This window comes from Eupeodes corollae, unplaced genomic scaffold, assembly GCF_945859685.1.
Source record: "Eupeodes corollae unplaced genomic scaffold, idEupCoro1.1 scaffold_719, whole genome shotgun sequence".
Lineage (NCBI taxonomy): Eukaryota > Metazoa > Arthropoda > Insecta > Diptera > Syrphidae > Eupeodes > Eupeodes corollae.
The window spans coordinates 22,113-40,022 of NW_026605753.1; the positions used below are offsets into that span (position 1 = coordinate 22,113).

Below are 17,910 nucleotides of genomic sequence, written 5' to 3' on the forward strand. Positions count from 1 at the left end.
ATTTGAAAAAATTCTCCCACTGACCCTTTTTGTTTTTGTACTTCATTTCCATATCATAACGCATTTCGTAAATGTCCTCACGCACAGTAAAGAAAAAATTAAAGCCAGCAACACGATTTGATTTGGTTTCGGTGCAAGTGATGTTAAGGACATCCGCTTTTGAAACACACTCTATTTTACTTATTTTTATCACAAAGTTACGCTTAAAATAGATTTATAATTTTTAAGTTAAGCTCAGTACTCAGTTCTAGTGAAAATGTAATTTTTATTTTTCATAATATAATTTTTATTTACACCAATAAAAATGGCAACGAGAAGTTAATACCGAATATTGAAGCGAAATCGAATTACTTTAGAAAATTTTTTTGAATTAAGGAAAAAGGTAATATTTTTAAGGTACAGGAAACAAATAATTTTGGATTAAAACCTCAACTTTCTTGTAATCTCATTTATTCTTCAAATATTGTTCTAACTAAAAATTAACATTTCACAAGAGGTGAGTACTAGGCTTCATTATAAAAAGAAATAATTTTATTCAATTACTTTTGCAAAACATTCTAACGAAAATAGAATTATAATGAGAGTATTATTCCGAAACTTCATTTTGATAAGTTAGGTAGGTATTCACTTTTAATGTACAGACTAGTTTTAGAATCAACTTAAACACTCATTTGGCCTAACAATGCTTGAATTGATTGCATCATTGACTGCTCACGCGTCTACAATAGATCCAAATGAGCTGATAAGTATATTATAAAATTGGACTAATGTTACAAAAAACTTGATATTACAAAAATGATTAACAGTCAATTTAAGTCAAAATTAAAGCAATAACATTAATAAGAACAAAATAATATCACTATTTTTTTTTAGATTAGGGCAAAACATTTCCTCGGAAATGCATTTTCAATACCAACAGTTTATTTAGGAAACTATAACCACTGAAGCTACAAAAATAATATTTGCATCATTGAATAATTACAAATAGAAGGGACACTGGGTAGATCCTGCTCTAGATGGCGACACTTATTGCTAATAAGTCGCTAGTATCGCACGGCGAGTTATTTAAACATTTAATCGGTCTTGTAATTGTTCAATGGTTTGCATTCAAAAATAGAAAACTTAATGAAAATGAAATAATAAATTGAGAATTCCACTTTAAATTTCGACTGTTTGCTTATGGCCTTTCGTCTTTTTTCAGTGAAATATTGAATATCAAAAAGACTTATGTAGCTACAAAATTAGGATTTCATCTTATATAAGTTTTTAAAAAAATCCAATAAAAGAAAGCTTTTGAATTTAGTTTTTGAAATTTGAAAGGTTAATGTAGAAAGCTATACAAAATTGAAAAGCATGCAAAAACTTGTTTTAAAGTCGATAACTCTTTTGATTCTTGGGACGGCGAAAAGAGCTTCCCGAATGTACGAACGTACGGAGTACGGACATATAGACATCTCTCTAAAACTCTTTTATTCAGACTCCAAATAATATTATAGATGAGGCCTATTTAAAGGCGAGGTTAATAATACAAACCTTGGTAACTGGTGTGAGGAGAACCCCTACAGAATTTAAGAGAAGTCTCTTCATTCGCAGAAGATTTGGAGTAACGGCCGGCGGCGCGCGGTGGCTTTTTCGGTCCTTATATTTTTCGATGGAACGATTAATGTAAAACACTCCATTTAGCTGTAGTTTTTGTGCCCAGATTTGGTCAAAGAAGTGATCTAAGATGTATGTGTCCGGTTCCAGCAAGATGGTGTTTTTGAAGGTTTGGCAACTATTTAACTTCGCTTAGAGTAAAAACCGTATGGCCGTTTTGCTCGCCTTTCTTCCATGTGTCTTTTTGAAGTGCAAGTGTATGAAACAGAACATATAATAATAATCTGCCAAAAATTCAAGGTTATGTTATGGACAGTCTACGAAAATATTGAGTCATGTTTTCTACAATGCATAGAAAATCAGGCCGTCGCGTCGTCGGCGTCGTCAGGATTAACGTTATTTTTTAGAATCACAAGCTTTTCAAATAAAATAATGCATCAAAAAAATGTTGCTTCTTTTTCTTTTCCACGAAATTGAGTTATGAGTTTTTAATATCCTTTCTACTTCTTTTTGAACCATCCTTTACCGTAATTTTCTCTTAAGCAGAAGATGTTGTGGGAAAAAATATTTGTGTTCATTTATTAATTTATTACATTTATTTCCTGCTTGAACTTCCATAAGTAGTATTTAAACCTGAATGTATGTACTTCCAAAGATTATTAATTGAAAAATTGTCTAGTTTTAAAAATACAGGATCTTTTATTTCCCCACGCATTTCTCCAACGTTTACTAATATTCAATAAATATTGGTAAATTAAAGGGTGGTATTTTTTTACTTCGATAAATACCTATTAACTCTCAAACTATTAACTTTTTAACTTTGTAATTGTATAGACCGTTTCGCTTCCAGGAATACTAATCATTCAAAAATTGAGTAATTTCAAATATAATTTAAAATAAGTGCAATTTTAGATTTCGTATCACCTCGTTTAGATCTATTTACATACTCGTGAGAGGCAATCAAAGTTAATAGAAATCAAGCCTGGTAAGCTTAATGAGTGGCAAAGTTGATAACAAAATTATTCTGTATTAAGCTACACTAAAAGTGACCACACCGTGTCTATGGAAATGGAACTTCCAAATATTATACTTATTGTTATTCTTCTTTCGTTGGTGCTTGAGTGCTTTCCAAAAGTAATTTAATTCAATTGTTTATTATTTTATTATTTGAAAAAATTTTTAAAAAAATCTCAAATCTATTTTAAGCGTAACTTTGTGATGAAAATAACTAAAATAGAATGTATTGCCAGAGCCGATGTTATAAACATCAACTGCACCGAGACGAAATCAAATCGAGTTGCTGGCTTTAATATTTTTGTAATTATGTCTGAAGACATTTACGAGTTGCGGTATGATTTGGAAGTAAAATATAAAATCAAGAAAGGTCGGTGGGAGAATTTCTTTAAGTTCAAAAACATCGATGTTTGTGAATTTGTTGCAGCAAAGTTCAATGTGCCAATTTTACTTATTGCTCGAAATATAATGAGGAAATATAGTAATTATCCGGAGGAGTGTCCATTTAAGAAGGACACAGTTTACTATGTACAAAGGATGAAAATGGATCCAGAACAATTCCCGCCATATTTTCCGGAAGGTGCATTTGCAGCTTCTGGAATTTTGTATAGTTCGAAGTATAAGTCGTTTGTGGATTACAAGATGGAGTTTTTAATCGAATCGAAAAATAAACGAGGGCAAGTTTCATGATAGTATTTTAAATCGATTTGTGAATATGTTTTCATTTATGATAAATAAAAAATGTAGTGTTTATTTAAAGATACCATTAATACAAAATAAATTTTTAGTGGTGCAGTTATGTTAGCGAAGCCAAGCATAAAGAGAACAGCTTTCCAGTTCACCGTAGAAAGTTATACTTGAGTAAATATTGATCGGATGAAGATCTCCATTAGTAGGATCAAACTTGTTTTTGGGCTGTTTTTAATTTTTATTTGTTTTAAATCGGTTCAGTCACAAAATAATAAGAAATGGTTAATAAATGAAGATGTTTTGTATTTTCTAAAATAGACTGAGTAGGGCATTGACATTATGGTAACTGTTCTTGGCGACAACAATAAAAACAGTCCAAAAATAGGTCAAGTTTTGTTTGCAATTTTATAGTGAATCAGCTTGATTCTATTTATTTACAAAACTTCTAAGAAAATTCAAAACTGAATAGTTAAGGAATTTGAAAGTTTAACTCATCTATATCGCTGTTTTAGTTTGTTTATCTATACGTTCAAAGTTTTAAAATTTATAAACAAGTTTTTCAGTTTTAAATCAGGTCCGGGATAAATCTTCAAATGAACAAAATGAGACTGGGATCAACAGGAATGTATGATAAGCTCAATTAGTTCTGAGAATCAAAATCTGGGTAATCAAAAATCGAGTAGATTTAATGCGTCGAAAACTCAATGGTGCCTACTGATGTTAAAACATAATTTACTACTACTATCCATAAGTAGCACTTGCATCATAATAAATAAATTGGGTGGCGCAACAGTCCGTTGTGAACCAGGGCCTAGTGACTTACAACTCGCAACCATTCCTGTGTGCTAGTAGGTACTGTTGTCAGGAATGGAAGGGATCAAGAGAATTTAAACCTAGAATTTGTCACTATGTGTATCTCCAATCACATAAGGCGATGCCAGAAGTTAGCCCCCCCAAATCCCGATGTTATATAAGACCTTAACACATCCAAATCTTGAGTAATTGCCATCTCTGGGCAATTAACTGCAAGAAACTTAAGTAAGTTGCTCCTGCAACTTACTTAAGTTTCTTGGGCAGTTCAATGTAACGCATTAAAATTGATTATGGTCATATCATCGTTGAATTTTTAACGTCGCTTGGACACCGTAGCAAAGTTTTTAATGCTCTAGATATATAGGTAGTAACCGTTGGCATAATGGTTAGTGCGGTGGACTGTCATGCCAGAGGTCTTTGGTTCGAGTCCTGCCTATGTCATCTAGAGTTTTTTCACAGGTTATACCTCTTGCGAGAAATTGACAAATTCTCCAAGAGTAATTCTTGTCATGAAAAGCGCTTCCTCCAACTGGCCGTTCGGATTCGGCTTAAAACTGTAGGTACCCTCCATCCGTGACAACAGTACTCGCACAAAGGAATGGTTGAGAGTTGTAAGTCACTAGGCCCTGGTTCTCAACGGACTGTTGCACCACCCAATTAATTTTATTTATAGATAAATATACAGTTGCATTCCTCCCCCAACCAATTTAACCGTAATATACTCACTCTTCGAGGAATGCTCATTTGTATACCCTCGAGCTCAACTTCGTTCTTATACCTACAAGTACAGAGATCTCTTATTAAGACGTACTACGCGAATGTTGAATGCCTTATCACACTCAGTCTTTCCCAGTCATTGCACCGACATCTCCTTTTAAACCCTCTCTCATTTCTAATGCTCATACTTAGGGCAGCATAAACCCCTTTGAATATGAGCTTCTTATAAACAAAAATTAACTGACTCTTTTTTTTAACTGAATTCGAAGATCACCCAGCTCGGAGCTGCGAATTGACCCTTAATCTTGGCAAATTGGAATTACAGAATAACCAGCCTCTAAAAGCTAGCCAGCAGTAATTTGAACTAGATTAGATTTGATTTCATTTTTATTATTTCTCAACATATTTATAAATTTTCAAAATCACAATATGCATGGCAACGCCGCGCCGCGCCGTCTTCAGGTTGACAAGATAAAGTTAATGTAAATTTAAGCTTTTAAATCAAGCATTAAAAATCAAGCATTGTTAAACAAAAAGAAAAAACATAAAAAGCCTATGTATCTGTGTATATGTCTACAATTTAAATAAAGAGTTTTTCCACCGTCCTCGCATTTAAGAGCCTTACCATTTCCTCTTTCGTATGGTAATTAGATCCGAGGAAGGCTCTCCTACTTTCTACTAGCACTACTTCGGTTACATAAACTGCATTGTCCGGGTCGATCCTCTCTATGCGGAATATAGTTGAGATGCAGGAGCTTTCCTTGAAGTCTCAGCATCATAGAAATAACCTCCATATACTGTTCTCATCTCGAAAGTTGTGACAGACATGTTTGTAAATTAATCTATGAGTTGAATTTGCAATTAATTGCAATTAATTTATACAGTTTAACCCTGCAATCATCAACGTTACCGAAATCAAATCCAGTACCAACTACTTCTTTGATTGATTACATAGAGAGCTGCTATCTTTTATAATCTTTCATTGTACATTTGCAGAGCTTTGATGATGTAGTCTATTTTCTGTTTTAAGGTTTGGGTAAAAAGCGGCGATAGTCCAGTTGCCAGCAAAACCATGTAATTTGGTGTGTTGTAGTGGAGATGAAATATTCTTTTAATAAAGAATCTTTGCAGTTTTTCCACACTTTCGTACTGTTTGTACCCCAAACTTGTGCTGCGTAAAGCATTATAGAGCTAGACACTGCTTCAAACACACGAATCTTGCTACTAGTGCTATGTTCTTGTTTGAGAAGGACTCACAGATACATTTTACTGTTATAACAACTGCATCAATTTTTTTTAAATTTGTTTTAAAAAAGATTCATTTTGTCAAAAATGCCCCGGGCATGGGGGACCTTTGACTTTACGCGGGGAACATTTGACAATTGCAGTTTTATCTCATGATCGTATGCATAAAAAGGATCAGCCTAGTGTTTGAATGGAAAGAAAAGTCAAACAAATTTTTTAACGATTTATTTTAATAATAAAAAAACATAAATCAATAAATTCACTTTCTTTAAAAAAATAACAGGTTATCAAACTTCATTTGAAAAACTATATAAGGTCGTTCAGAATTATTCATAGGAGCATTTATAAATATCTTATTTAATATAGAGATTGCCGAAGTCAACGTCAAATAAATATTTTTGACGACAGCGGGAAGTTGAGGCTGGATTTATGGGTTGTGGCAGTGAGAATTTGATTTCACTCCTTAAAGTCAAAGAAATATCTTCAACGGCTGGTTAAGTAAAAAGCCAACCTACCAATGATGCTTTTCTTAGATAGTTAACAGTGTAAGTAGAGTAAGTAGATGTGTACATCTGCAATTTCCCACGCATAGTAAAAGGGCTTCTTAGAATTTTCACCGAATTTCACAAGAACATAATTTCCTACCTCCGACTTCCAATTTCTCATCATCTCTAAGCTTATAGCTCTGTTCTTTCCATTTCGAAATTATCTTGGTCAGAAGGGAAACCGTTAATTTATCAGATTTGGCATAGGAAACGCTTTTATCGCTCTCATCCGACGAGTCTAATTTAAGTTATCGGGCTTTTTTAATGATTTTTTTTGTTGAAATTTTCCAAGTTGGTGGGCAGCTTATATTGTTAGAATCGTTTGTCAAGCCGTACTTGTAAAAAGAGCATTTTTTCATATATTCTACCAGTTCTTTTTCGTGCAGCTTTGTAAGGGTTTGGCGCGCCGGATATTTTGATTGAAAAGTGAAACCTTCGTCAGGGCTACTTTCATTACCCGAATCTGACCAATCTTTTATGGGATCCCGTTTTTTTATACGCATTATCAATTTTATCCCATATTTTTCAGCAGCTGATGCTTGCGTTTCAAGTTTTTTCCGTACGTCTGCAATAGCCCTTGTCACCTTTTCTTCGTCGATTGTAATCCTTTTTGTCTTTCTATGGTAGTTTCTAACCATTTCTTCAAAATAAACATGAAAACAAAATAAAACACAAATATTAGCATAACAAATCATGTTGAGGCACATTTAACAAATGACATATTTACCCCTACTATCAGCCAAATGTGCACCCTTTGCAAAAGTCAAAGGCGCCCCAAAGGTTTTTCATAACATTTATAATGTTTTTTTTTTTATATTAATGTTTTGATTTAACAAAATTGGCTTTAAAATATTAATAATTTAGGAACAATGCTATCATAACAATATTTCAGAATAACAAAAACTTTTGTATTTTGTTCCCGAATCTCTTACAAACCTGTAGTAAAAAATTACATCAAAAACCCGAAATCAGTCAAACAAGTGTTACTCGAAGACGAGTTGAAACAAAACTGCCGAATTTCATAACGTTTCTTTATATTAATTGAGGCTTCCCAACTTTTCTTCTTAAAGAATGTGTTCACACCGAAAATCAGAAAGTCAAATGTGCCCCGGCGTCAAATGTGACGCAGTTTACCATACGTATGCAACTGGTTTATCATTAACCGTTGCAGTGATTGGGGTGAATTAGAAAACAGCAGAATGTCATCGGCACTGCTCCACCAATATTATCATTAAGGTCATCCACAAAGAGCACAAATAAAACAGGGCTCTAACGCTCACCCCTGCGAACACCAGTTTCAGTCTAAAACCATTCAGAGATTTCCTCTCCATTCCAAACCGCGTCTTTAGTATCATCATACATATTTCTGGGGACTATTTCCTAGACATCCCTAGTCCATAAAGTTTGTATAAGAAAGCATTTCTGTCCACTGCATCAACGCTGCTTGAAAATCCACGAAGAAACAGTAAAGTCTCTTTTTGCTTCGTAGGAAGTTCTCGGTAATGCTCTTAAGGACAAAAACTTGGTTGACCGTGGAGTAAATCGCTGTTAAAAGAAATCTTCTATTTTTCTCACCAAATTGTGGTTATAAACTTATTTCTGGATTTATTTTAAATAAAGAAGTAATCTTTATCTTAAGTCACCTTAACATTTTGTCTTAAGTCATCAAACATTTATAGATGTTAGTCTGATTCATATCGGTAATCAGCATCTTTCATTCGTCCATATGGTCAGTTCGAAATTTCCTGCAAGTTAATGCGTCTATCCCCATCGACATTGATTGTGTAGTGTAAGTATATTAGTTGTACATAAATTTCCTCAAAGTACAAGTACCTTCCCTTTTCCTTCATGAAATTCTTTTAAATATTTAATTTAAAGTACCATGTACCATCGTTCGTCTTCGTAATGCGATTTATGCCTTTCTTTTTGCCATTAACACCCAAACCCTATCCATCAGCCTTAACCGCAACAAATTGTATTGCAAAACCATAACCACCGCTACAGCGCCCCCGAACCGAACTAACCGCATTTGTAAATCCTCACACCTTCCTTAAATTTTCCTCCTTTTTTATATTTTTGTATTTTTCAAAAATATAAAAAAAAAACAGAAAAGACTAAAAGAATTTTCCTTATGAATAAAAAATGTCCCTCTATACTTAGTTTACAATTGAATCAATATTTCTTCAAAAAAAGGGTAATTCGCGTAATATGTGAATTTATTATTGGCAGATTGCCATAAATCTGTAAATATGCTCAGGGGTTGAACAAAAGCGCATTTTTAAGAGAAGATGTAGAAGGGGGAGTACATACATATATTTTCAATTTTTGCCCTCAAATATAGAAAGGAAGAACTCACATACGAGTAGAGTTAGACTGATTTCAGTAAAAGCCACAAAATTTTGACATCAAAACCAAAACCTTCAGAAATTTGCATAAGCTCTTTGACAAACGTCGCGAAATTGTAGCTTGATTGACGAAGGCGATGCACACAAGCTTCATTTTTGTTTGTTGGTTCTAATTTTCGAAAGTGATTCGGCCTATAAAGAAATCTTTCGTCTCCAACCCCAAAGTTATTTCAATACCGCAACCGACAAAGTCGTTCTTAAGAAAATATACATAAAAAAAACAAAGAAGAAAAAGGTAAGTATAAGTATCTATATAGGTATGAGTATGAGAAGGTTAAGTTGTCTCAAGCTAGTACATTATTCAAGACCGAATTGTAATAAAGCATTTTAGTCTTTGGTAGAGAGATCTCCTTGGAGTGATTTCGTCCGCAATTTATGTGCCATTCTTCTAATGCGTCCTGAATTATTTCGCCCGATGTCGTGCAATAAACTTGGATTCACATTCCCTCTCTATCTCCTGGTTTCTTTGTGTCCATGATGCTAGCTCAATCTCAATGGATATGGGAATGAGAATGGTAGTGGTGGGTTTTTGCTTTATGACTTCTGGAATCTCTCGTTGCATTAATCTTTCATAAAGCCGAGGTCACATTGGAATTTATGTAGTCTTCTACTTGGCATAAGTCTGAAGAAGCTATAGCATCAGTAAGTAGACTTTGTGTTATTTAAGTTACTTTTCAGGGGTGTAAATTGGCGGTGTGTCTTATGTTTTATTGTTTGTGCTTGCATCATTCAAGGGAAGACAGGGGTGATGTTGTGGGACTTTGAGTAGATTGTTGTAACAGTAGTCTTATATTAAGTATTTTTGTTTTATTGTCAAAAAAAAAAGATTAAATAAAATTCTTTCAAGGTCGATGGGAATTTTTGAAGATCTTATGGAGCAATAAAACATGTATTTGTTCATAATAAATAAAATAAATATTAAAAAACGATGTTTAAATAAATTTTTGTTTAACACTGATAAAATCGTTGAAGATTGCATTTAATTGAATTCTGTATTCATGAAAAAACTCTTGCATCCTTATATAGTCGAAAAATATTAATTTGTCCATGTTAAAGTCACTGCATAATAATAAAGACGATGGCGCAAAATTGTTTAGAACTCATTGTTAAGGCTTTAACATTCTGCTAAATATTTATAGAAATTTACTAGGAACTACAAAACTAAACCTTTATTTCCCTTTTTTTAACAAGTGAATTGCTAATTCCCTATTTATAAAATTTGGCATCCGAACATGTATTCGTAGTGACAGTGCATGAAAATTAACTTTACAAGCAAACAATCATAAACGGACCTGTTACTTGGATTTCCAACTGTTGACTGGACCATTGCATCGACTGTTCTTATAAGAACACTTGCATTTATCTCAAATAGATTTAGCAAATGGCTAAAACTTAATAAAGCCATTCCGTAATTTTAACTTTAGCGAATTGTGTAGAGATAGTTAGGCGTTAAAATCGTTTAAAATTAGGTAAATCATATTTTTGGCAATGTACTAAGCTATAAAATATCTTCAAGAAATTTGCTAAATCCATTTATGGTATCTCTCATTATCCTAGACTAGAAGGAGTTGAGTTGTGTGCTTTTTACAATTCTTGAGCTACAATATTGTTTTATTTTAAATTAAGATAATGTTTTCGGAAGACGAATATTTCGAAACATTTAAAGTCACGAGCAAATGTCTTCGAAAATCTGGATGATAAAGAATTTTACTCTAAATAAATAAAAGTAAGTTGCGCAACAGTCCGTTGAGAACAAGGGCTTTGTGCTTTTGTTGCTAAAAATAATACTTTTACTGGGGACTGAACTATTTCAATCTCATCACAAATTCATAAATATGTATACAGTTAACGATCCTGGGGGAGGGGAGTTATATGAGCCGTAAAGTTTATACTGTTAAGATATTCACCAAAAAGCGGTTTGCCGTCAAAAATAACTAAAATCCTTGTTATTGACATACTTAAGAATTTGGAAAAACTTTGGTTGGTATTTTGTTGAATTATTTTCATAAGATCTTTTCTGAGAGAAAAAGTTCTTAAGAAGAAACCTTGAACAAGAAATCGTGACTTTGATATTAAGTTGAATTTAAATTTCTGAAACTCTTCAATTCCATCTTATTTTTTTGAAGTATCAAAATACTTTAAAGCTTTCTTAAAGTGTTTTTTTTTCAAAATTTTTTTTCTATTAAATACAAAAACTTTAAAAACTTAAGAAATTTATTTTTTAGAATGAAATTGCTTTGCTCTAGAACTGAGATCTGAACAGTAATTTCAAGAATATAAATGTCCCAAAAACAGCAAAAGTGACACTTCGGTTAAACTTATGGCTAATTAATAGATTTGATTTTTTCGAAAAACGTGTAATTTTTTAATGGTTTATTAAAGTTTCTGCTCAACTTAATAATTTATGAATTTATTTTTTTATTTAAATTTTATAAAAAATATGTTCTTAAATGCAACTATTTTCTCTAATTCAGGAGCTAAACATTTTAATCTCTACAATTTGTAAATTTTGTTGACTCCTTTAAGAAAAAAATATTTTTGAAAGGTGAATTTTGAGAATCTGTCTTTTAGCATCAGCTCCAACCTACGAGTAAGCAGACTGATAAATTTAGTAATAATAGACACCCAAAAATATATGCCGAAAAATACGTAAAACAAGCTGGCTTTTTGCATCTACATCTTTGTAGCGTTCTTCTCATTTATACAAATGCCAACAAGAACAAAATGTATTATTTGTGGAAAAAAGCTACGTTTCAAAACAATTTACGTAAAATGCACCGAAAACCCTCTAAACTATTTTGTATTTTAACTCTTAAATATGGCATAGAGTCAGTTGGGGTAAGTACGCGCACTTTTCACTTTAAGACAAAATTGTGAAGATGTCGTAAGAGATATCAACATAATGTTTTTTACATTTGATAAAACTATATTTTGGGACCAAGAACACGCAAAAAATAAATTGTGGGGTCCTAATATTTCATATGATTAAAACAAAAAACCAAACGAAGTCGAAGTGCGCACTCTTACCCCGAAGTCAGGGTAAGATCGCGCAATGCCTTGGGTAAGAGCGCGCACATAATTTTAATGGGAATCTAAGCAGTTTACGGCAGTTAAATTTCAAAAAACTTCATGTTATACTTACTTTAACAAACAGTTATCAATCCTTACCATCATTTTTCTCAAAACTTCCAATTCTTCACTAAAATCAAAGAAAATATAAAAAAAACAAACTAAGTTAAAAAACAACATCTTAAACTTTATTTTTAAACAAAACAAACAAAAATATATTTCCTTTTTTAATTAAAGGATTACAGCCTTGCGAATTCATTGATAACAGCCTTCGTTTTTATATAAAAAAATAAATTAATAAATAAATATTGTATCTACATACAAAAAAAAAAAACAAAAATTGATTCTTATAACGAATTAAATAAATAATAAATATTTCTTTTTTAATTGAAAGATTGCAGCCTTAGAAATTCATTGTTAACAGCCTTCGTTTTTACATAAAAAAAATAAATTAATTTATATATCTAAGATAAAAAAAAAAAACAAAATAAAAAAACAAACATTCATTCAATGAACTATTTAATAATAGAATAAGGAATAGATAAAAGTTCTATTACTCTTCATCACAGAAATCACAGTAAAAAACTCCGTTTTCATAGGTTGTGCATTGTTCGTGCCACCAAATTTGGCACTTCACGCACTGGATCCATTCTTCAGATGGTGGATCAATATATTTTTCCCCACAAAGAGCGCAAAAATAATCATTTAATTGAGATTGAGGTTTCTTGCAAAGTCCAGATGGACCCGGAATGTTTGGGTCTGGAGAAAATGGTCTGGCTGGCATCTTTTTCACCGACTTGGGGTAGTTTTTTTTCTTGTTGTTACTTTTTTCCTGTTCGGTTTGTTTAGCTTCCAAATCATTTTTGAAAGGACTCGAAGAAATTATTTCCGACTTCAAACCCTTTCTTTTTTTCTTTTGAGTTGGAATCGCTTTTGGCAGTGGGCTTAAAGTTGCAACAGTGACAGCTGGTGTGGTAAAAATAACAGTTGGCGAAGGAGTTGTTTGCGATGGAGCTATTTCGGATGAGACTGTTTGCGATGGGGTTGAATTTTCTGCAGATGTCGATACAATTTTGTCGATTGCAACTGCTACTCCTTCATCGTCTTCTAGTTCCATTTGATGTTCTTCGTCATCTTTATTGAAACGGTCCGTTACCGAAGCAGGGGCAAAATCTCCATCATCAAAAAGATGTTCGTTAAACGGATAGATACCCGATACTGCAAATCCTGACGAAGCATTTCCAACCGTTGCGACCTTTTGGAAGGCTCCGTTAAAAAGTTTGACAACTTGAGCAATATTTATGCCTCTTCCAGGGTGCTGGTTCATCCATGTGTCGCATTCAATCGAGTACTTTGTTTTCAGAGGTCCAAAGAAACTCCTGTCTAAAGGTTGTATTTTATGACTGGTGTGAGGAGCCAATGTAAGAATAGAAATATGGTGTTTTCTGCTATAAAGAGAAACCTCCAAACTAATGTGGGAAGAATGGTTATCCATTATTAGTAAGACCGGCCTTTCTTTCTCTGGACGAACGTGGTTTACAAAGTGTTCTAGCCAGCTTAAGAAGATATCAGAATTTATAAATCCCGAATCAGATGCAAAACCTTTACATCCGTTTGGACCATCATCCAAAAACTCCGGCTTTACCTTTTTTCTTGGGAAAATAAAAACTGGTGGTACAAAATAACCGGTGGCGCTCATAGAACAAACTGCAGTGACTGTCACACCCCTCTCAGCCGAAACGATTTTGCCGACAACTTTTTTTCCACGAACTGAAATGACCTTAGGGGTCTTTTTTGGAACTGTACTCATGCCAGTTTCATCCATATTATAAACTTGACTTGGCTCGAACTTATTTTCATCATAGAGAGATTTTAAATTTGAAAAAAAACGTTTTACCTGTGTTTTATTAAATCCAATGGCTCTCGCGAGACTTGTTGGTTGAGACTGACGCAGGCCCAATTCAGGATGGCGGCTAAGGAACCCACCTACCCAATCATGACCAGCCATTTTTGAAGATTGGTCGAATCTATGCTGTATTTTATTAGCTTCGGCGTATGAAAATACTAAACGACGTAAATTGGAAATAGTCATGCCATAAAATAGATTGTCCAAATCTTTACAGTGTTGAGCAATTTCCCGCTCTTGATCTTCACTAAAAGTAACTTTAAATCGACCAAGATTAGAACATGCTTTGCCTGATGAAATTCTGGTTCTCAGGGTACTTTCGGGTAAACCCACTGTCTTTGCTGCTTTTCTCATGCTTAATCCCTTAGCCATTAGGTTCTTAGCCTCTTTAAGCTGCTGTGAAGTTACCAATTTCCTTTCTGTTTTTCTTTCGTAAGTGCGACCCATTTTAAAATTAAAGTTTCTCCGTCCTGCAAATGAGAATAAAAAAAAAGTTTAATATGGGGTAAGAATGCGCACTGCGCGCTCTTACCCACAAGTGGACTGCGCGATTTTACCCACAAAGCTACTTTTTTTTCTTTTTAACAAATTTATAATAAAATAAAACAAATTCTACAAAATTTTTAACTGAAATCAAATATAAATATGCCCTGTTGAATAATATATGCTACTTACGGTATATTTTGCTTCTACGGCGACGCCACACACTTTTATCGCGCCACTTTTTTTTTTTGTTTCGAACCGGTTTTTTTCACCCCTCTTTTATGACTAAATGCAGCTGCGCACACACTCGCGGACGTCGTCACTCCTTGACGTCTTACAAAGCACTGATTTCCTCATTTTTCGTTTTCATTTTTATTTCACACAAAGAGAGAAATAAGCAGTGCGCGATCTTACCCACTGAGCGATCTTACCCCAAATGACTCTACTAGTTTTTACCCGTGACTTCGTCCGAATTGGATAGTTTTTTTTTTCAATATATATTCTCCTTGACAATGAAACAATGATATTAAATCAACAGAAGAATACAAATTCGAGTTCAACAAAAAACAATAACGGAGAAGAAAGTTATTCCCATTTTTTTTCGGACACTCGGTCTCAAAGACCAGAAGGTTACCATTGGCGGGTTAGGATGAAGATAGGTTACTTCAATACATTTTTATATACCACGTTTTTTGTTTTTCCTTCCTTGGCTAGAACGTTAAGATTTTGTTGGTTTGAGACTCGTGAGCACGCTTCATACAATTGTCCATGCGAAAAACTGTTTTTTTTTCCAAATTTACACCTGAAACTTTCTGCGTTTGCTTTATTCTGAACTTCTGAGAAGGCACCCCTGATAATTCCAAAGAATTAAGAAACTCTATGGGGTATGATGATACTTGTTTCGTGTCCATAACATTGTTTACTGAGAGGTACTCGACGATATCTCCCTCCACGTCCGACATAATTTGTTCGCTTATTTGGTTAAGTATTTCATTAGTTGGAGCTAAAATTGCCCTCTCACACAACCACTCCCTATTGCCCATATTTATATGCCGGTTAGGATAGACATTACTTTTTAGTTCATCTGGCTAAATTCAATTTGACAGAATTCATGACTCAACGTAATCGAACCATTACAGTCTGTTGGCTGGCATACAATTTTCTCCGATTTTTAGAAGAGCAGCGGCATATTGTGCTGCTTGAGAATCATTGTGTAGCTGTACTCGCATGTTCGTAGCCATACAAAACTCTTGTATATGTAGATGTACCCATAACACAGATGCTTTCAAACATGCGTTTATTTCATCTGCAGGTGTCGCCTGGCATTCTTTCTAATGCTGTGTTAATGAGGCGTTTTCAAAACAGTATCCCTTACAAACCCCTTCAATGTTTTGGCACCTGCGGTCGACCTTACAATTTTCGTTACCTATGAAATAAATCTGCAAGAATTTCGGCTGACCATTTGTGGGCAAAAAGAGCTAATCCTATGATAAATCTGTCCTTGAATTTAAAAGTAGGTGAAAATCCAGGCATAACAATTTCATTGTCTACTCCGAAAGATGTCATTTGGGCTCAAAAATCGCCGTGATTCATTGTTGTCATATAAAAACAGAGATTTTAGTGGTTCTTCCCAGGTAATGGGAGTGAAACTTTACCACCAGTACAACACGATGTATTTCTTGTAAAAGCAGTTCTTCTTTGTGTCTGACGTTCAGCGTTCAAAGTATGGCGTTTTTTGGATTCATCATGGGACTCTGACGCAATTAGTTATGTATGTCGCTCAGCGTCTAAGAGTCTTCGTGCCTGTCTTTCATCTTCAGTTTCACCTGCTCTTTGAATTGCGTGACGCTTAGCATCTACAAATCTACGGGTTTTACTCTGAACTTCAGTCTGAGAAGCTGTTTGAGCCCTATGACGCTCAGCATCTAAAGCCAAACGGGTTCGGGTCTGTTCTTCGGAATCTTGGATTCTAGCTATTTTCGCAGTTCGAGATTTCATTTACGTTTTCTAGGCATATCAAGCTAAACGTAAACGAAAATTAAGTAAGATTAAAAGGAACCAAAATAAATAGAAATTAAGTACATAGGTTTACGTACCGTTTATTATTTTAAAATTATTATTTCAAAACTAAAAAATAAACAAGTATTAATATTAAGAGAAAACTGACTTAAAACTACCTACCTACTTTTCGTAAATTATATGATGAAAGACAAACCCAGTAAATCATTAAGTATTAGAGAAATTATTAAATTTACACGACAAATAAAATATTTGCAGGATTTCTCTGTAATTTGCATACTTCCGACAACGGTGTGTGCCCGTTCGGATAGACCCACTCAGTGATTTCCTCCCCCCGTGTCGTCACCTGCCTCGTCTACCGCGTAAGCGTTTAGATTCCCCGGAATTCTCATGGGAATGAGTTGTTTTCCCGAGGTCAGAAGTAGCTCGTGTCCTTTCTCAAGTCTCCAACTATCTCCTTACCAAATTTTCATTTAAATCCGTTCATTAGTTTAAGCGTAAAAGCGATCGGCTCACGGGAATGCTCCATTTTCCCGGGGTAAAAAGTAAACTATGTCCTTTCTCGGGTATCATAATATCTCGATACCAAATTTCACGCAAATTAGTTCAGTAGCTTAGCGTGATTGAGTAACAGACAGACAGAGTTACTTTCACATTTATAATATTAATAAAGTAAGAAAGTAAGATTTAGAATCCTTTTGGAATCTTGGAATACTTTCATATGTAATAAAATAGTTACACCATATCTTGCTGGACAACAGTCTTCTAAAATAACCTTATAACTGAAGTTGTCACTTTAGCCCTTGAAATATATAAATGTAAGGTTAAGATACACATTATGCTATTTAAATTGTGTCAGCCTCCTTAAGAGAACATTCAAGAACATTTTTATGAGGAGCTAAAAAACTCATCTTGATGATAAGTGTGTAACTCCCTTATTTAAAGTCTCAAGATGCTAATATTCACATTTTTTTACAGTTTACAAAACGGTGTAGGGGCCTTCTTGGAATCTCGTTGACTGTGGTAAAGACCCACTAAGAACTTTCTTAAGGTCCTGAAAAGGCTAAATGGTACTTCATGAGCCTCCTAAATTTCGTTTTAAAAGAGTGTTTTTTTTTTTAAACAGAGACGTATTGAAGAGGTTTCCCTGTTAACTTTTTTTCAGTGGTGAACAGTGGTTAATAGAAATGCAGAATGAGTGGCTCCAATTGCTGATAACATTATTCAAATTATTTAATACATAATATACTTTTTTTTTAATTTGAAAAAAATATAAGAATGGAGAATTTAAATACACAATCCAAAAAGATTCAATTTTTGTGTTCTAGAGATTACGTGGACTTCTGGATTTTTTCAGTTGATGATATAAGAATTAAGTTAATTCGGGTCAGTATTTTAGACTTCATTA

At 33.7% G+C, this 17,910-nt stretch overlaps 2 protein-coding genes across 2 annotated transcripts; one reads left to right on the forward strand and one right to left on the reverse strand.

Annotated features, from left to right (window-relative positions):
- The first annotated feature begins 2,664 nt into the window (after positions 1-2,664).
- Positions 2,665-3,300, forward strand: LOC129953600 (uncharacterized). The gene is made up of 2 exons (XM_056066842.1): positions 2,665-2,730; positions 2,803-3,300. The coding sequence occupies exons 1-2, from the start codon at positions 2,665-2,667 to the stop codon at positions 3,298-3,300; spliced, it is 564 nt and encodes a 187-aa protein (XP_055922817.1).
- A 9,347-nt stretch (positions 3,301-12,647) lies between these two features.
- On the reverse strand, positions 12,648-14,447 carry LOC129953601 (uncharacterized). Its single transcript, XM_056066843.1, has one exon. The coding sequence runs from the start codon at positions 14,445-14,447 to the stop codon at positions 12,648-12,650; it is 1,800 nt and encodes a 599-aa protein (XP_055922818.1).
- Positions 14,448-17,910: the final 3,463 nt, after the last annotated feature.

What these genes read in the sequence shown, in the direction of transcription:
- LOC129953600 (XM_056066842.1), top strand. Translation starts at nt 2,665, where the DNA reads ATGGAACTTCCAAATATTATACTTATTGTTATTCTTCTTTCGTTGGTG. An exon ending in TGCTTGAGTGCTTTCCAAAA is followed by an intron (nt 2,731 to 2,802) that starts GTAATTTAATTC and finishes ATCTATTTTAAG; the next exon opens with CGTAACTTTGTGATGAAAAT.
- LOC129953601 (XM_056066843.1), bottom strand. Translation starts at nt 14,447, where the DNA reads ATGGGTCGCACTTACGAAAGAAAAACAGAAAGGAAATTGGTAACTTCA.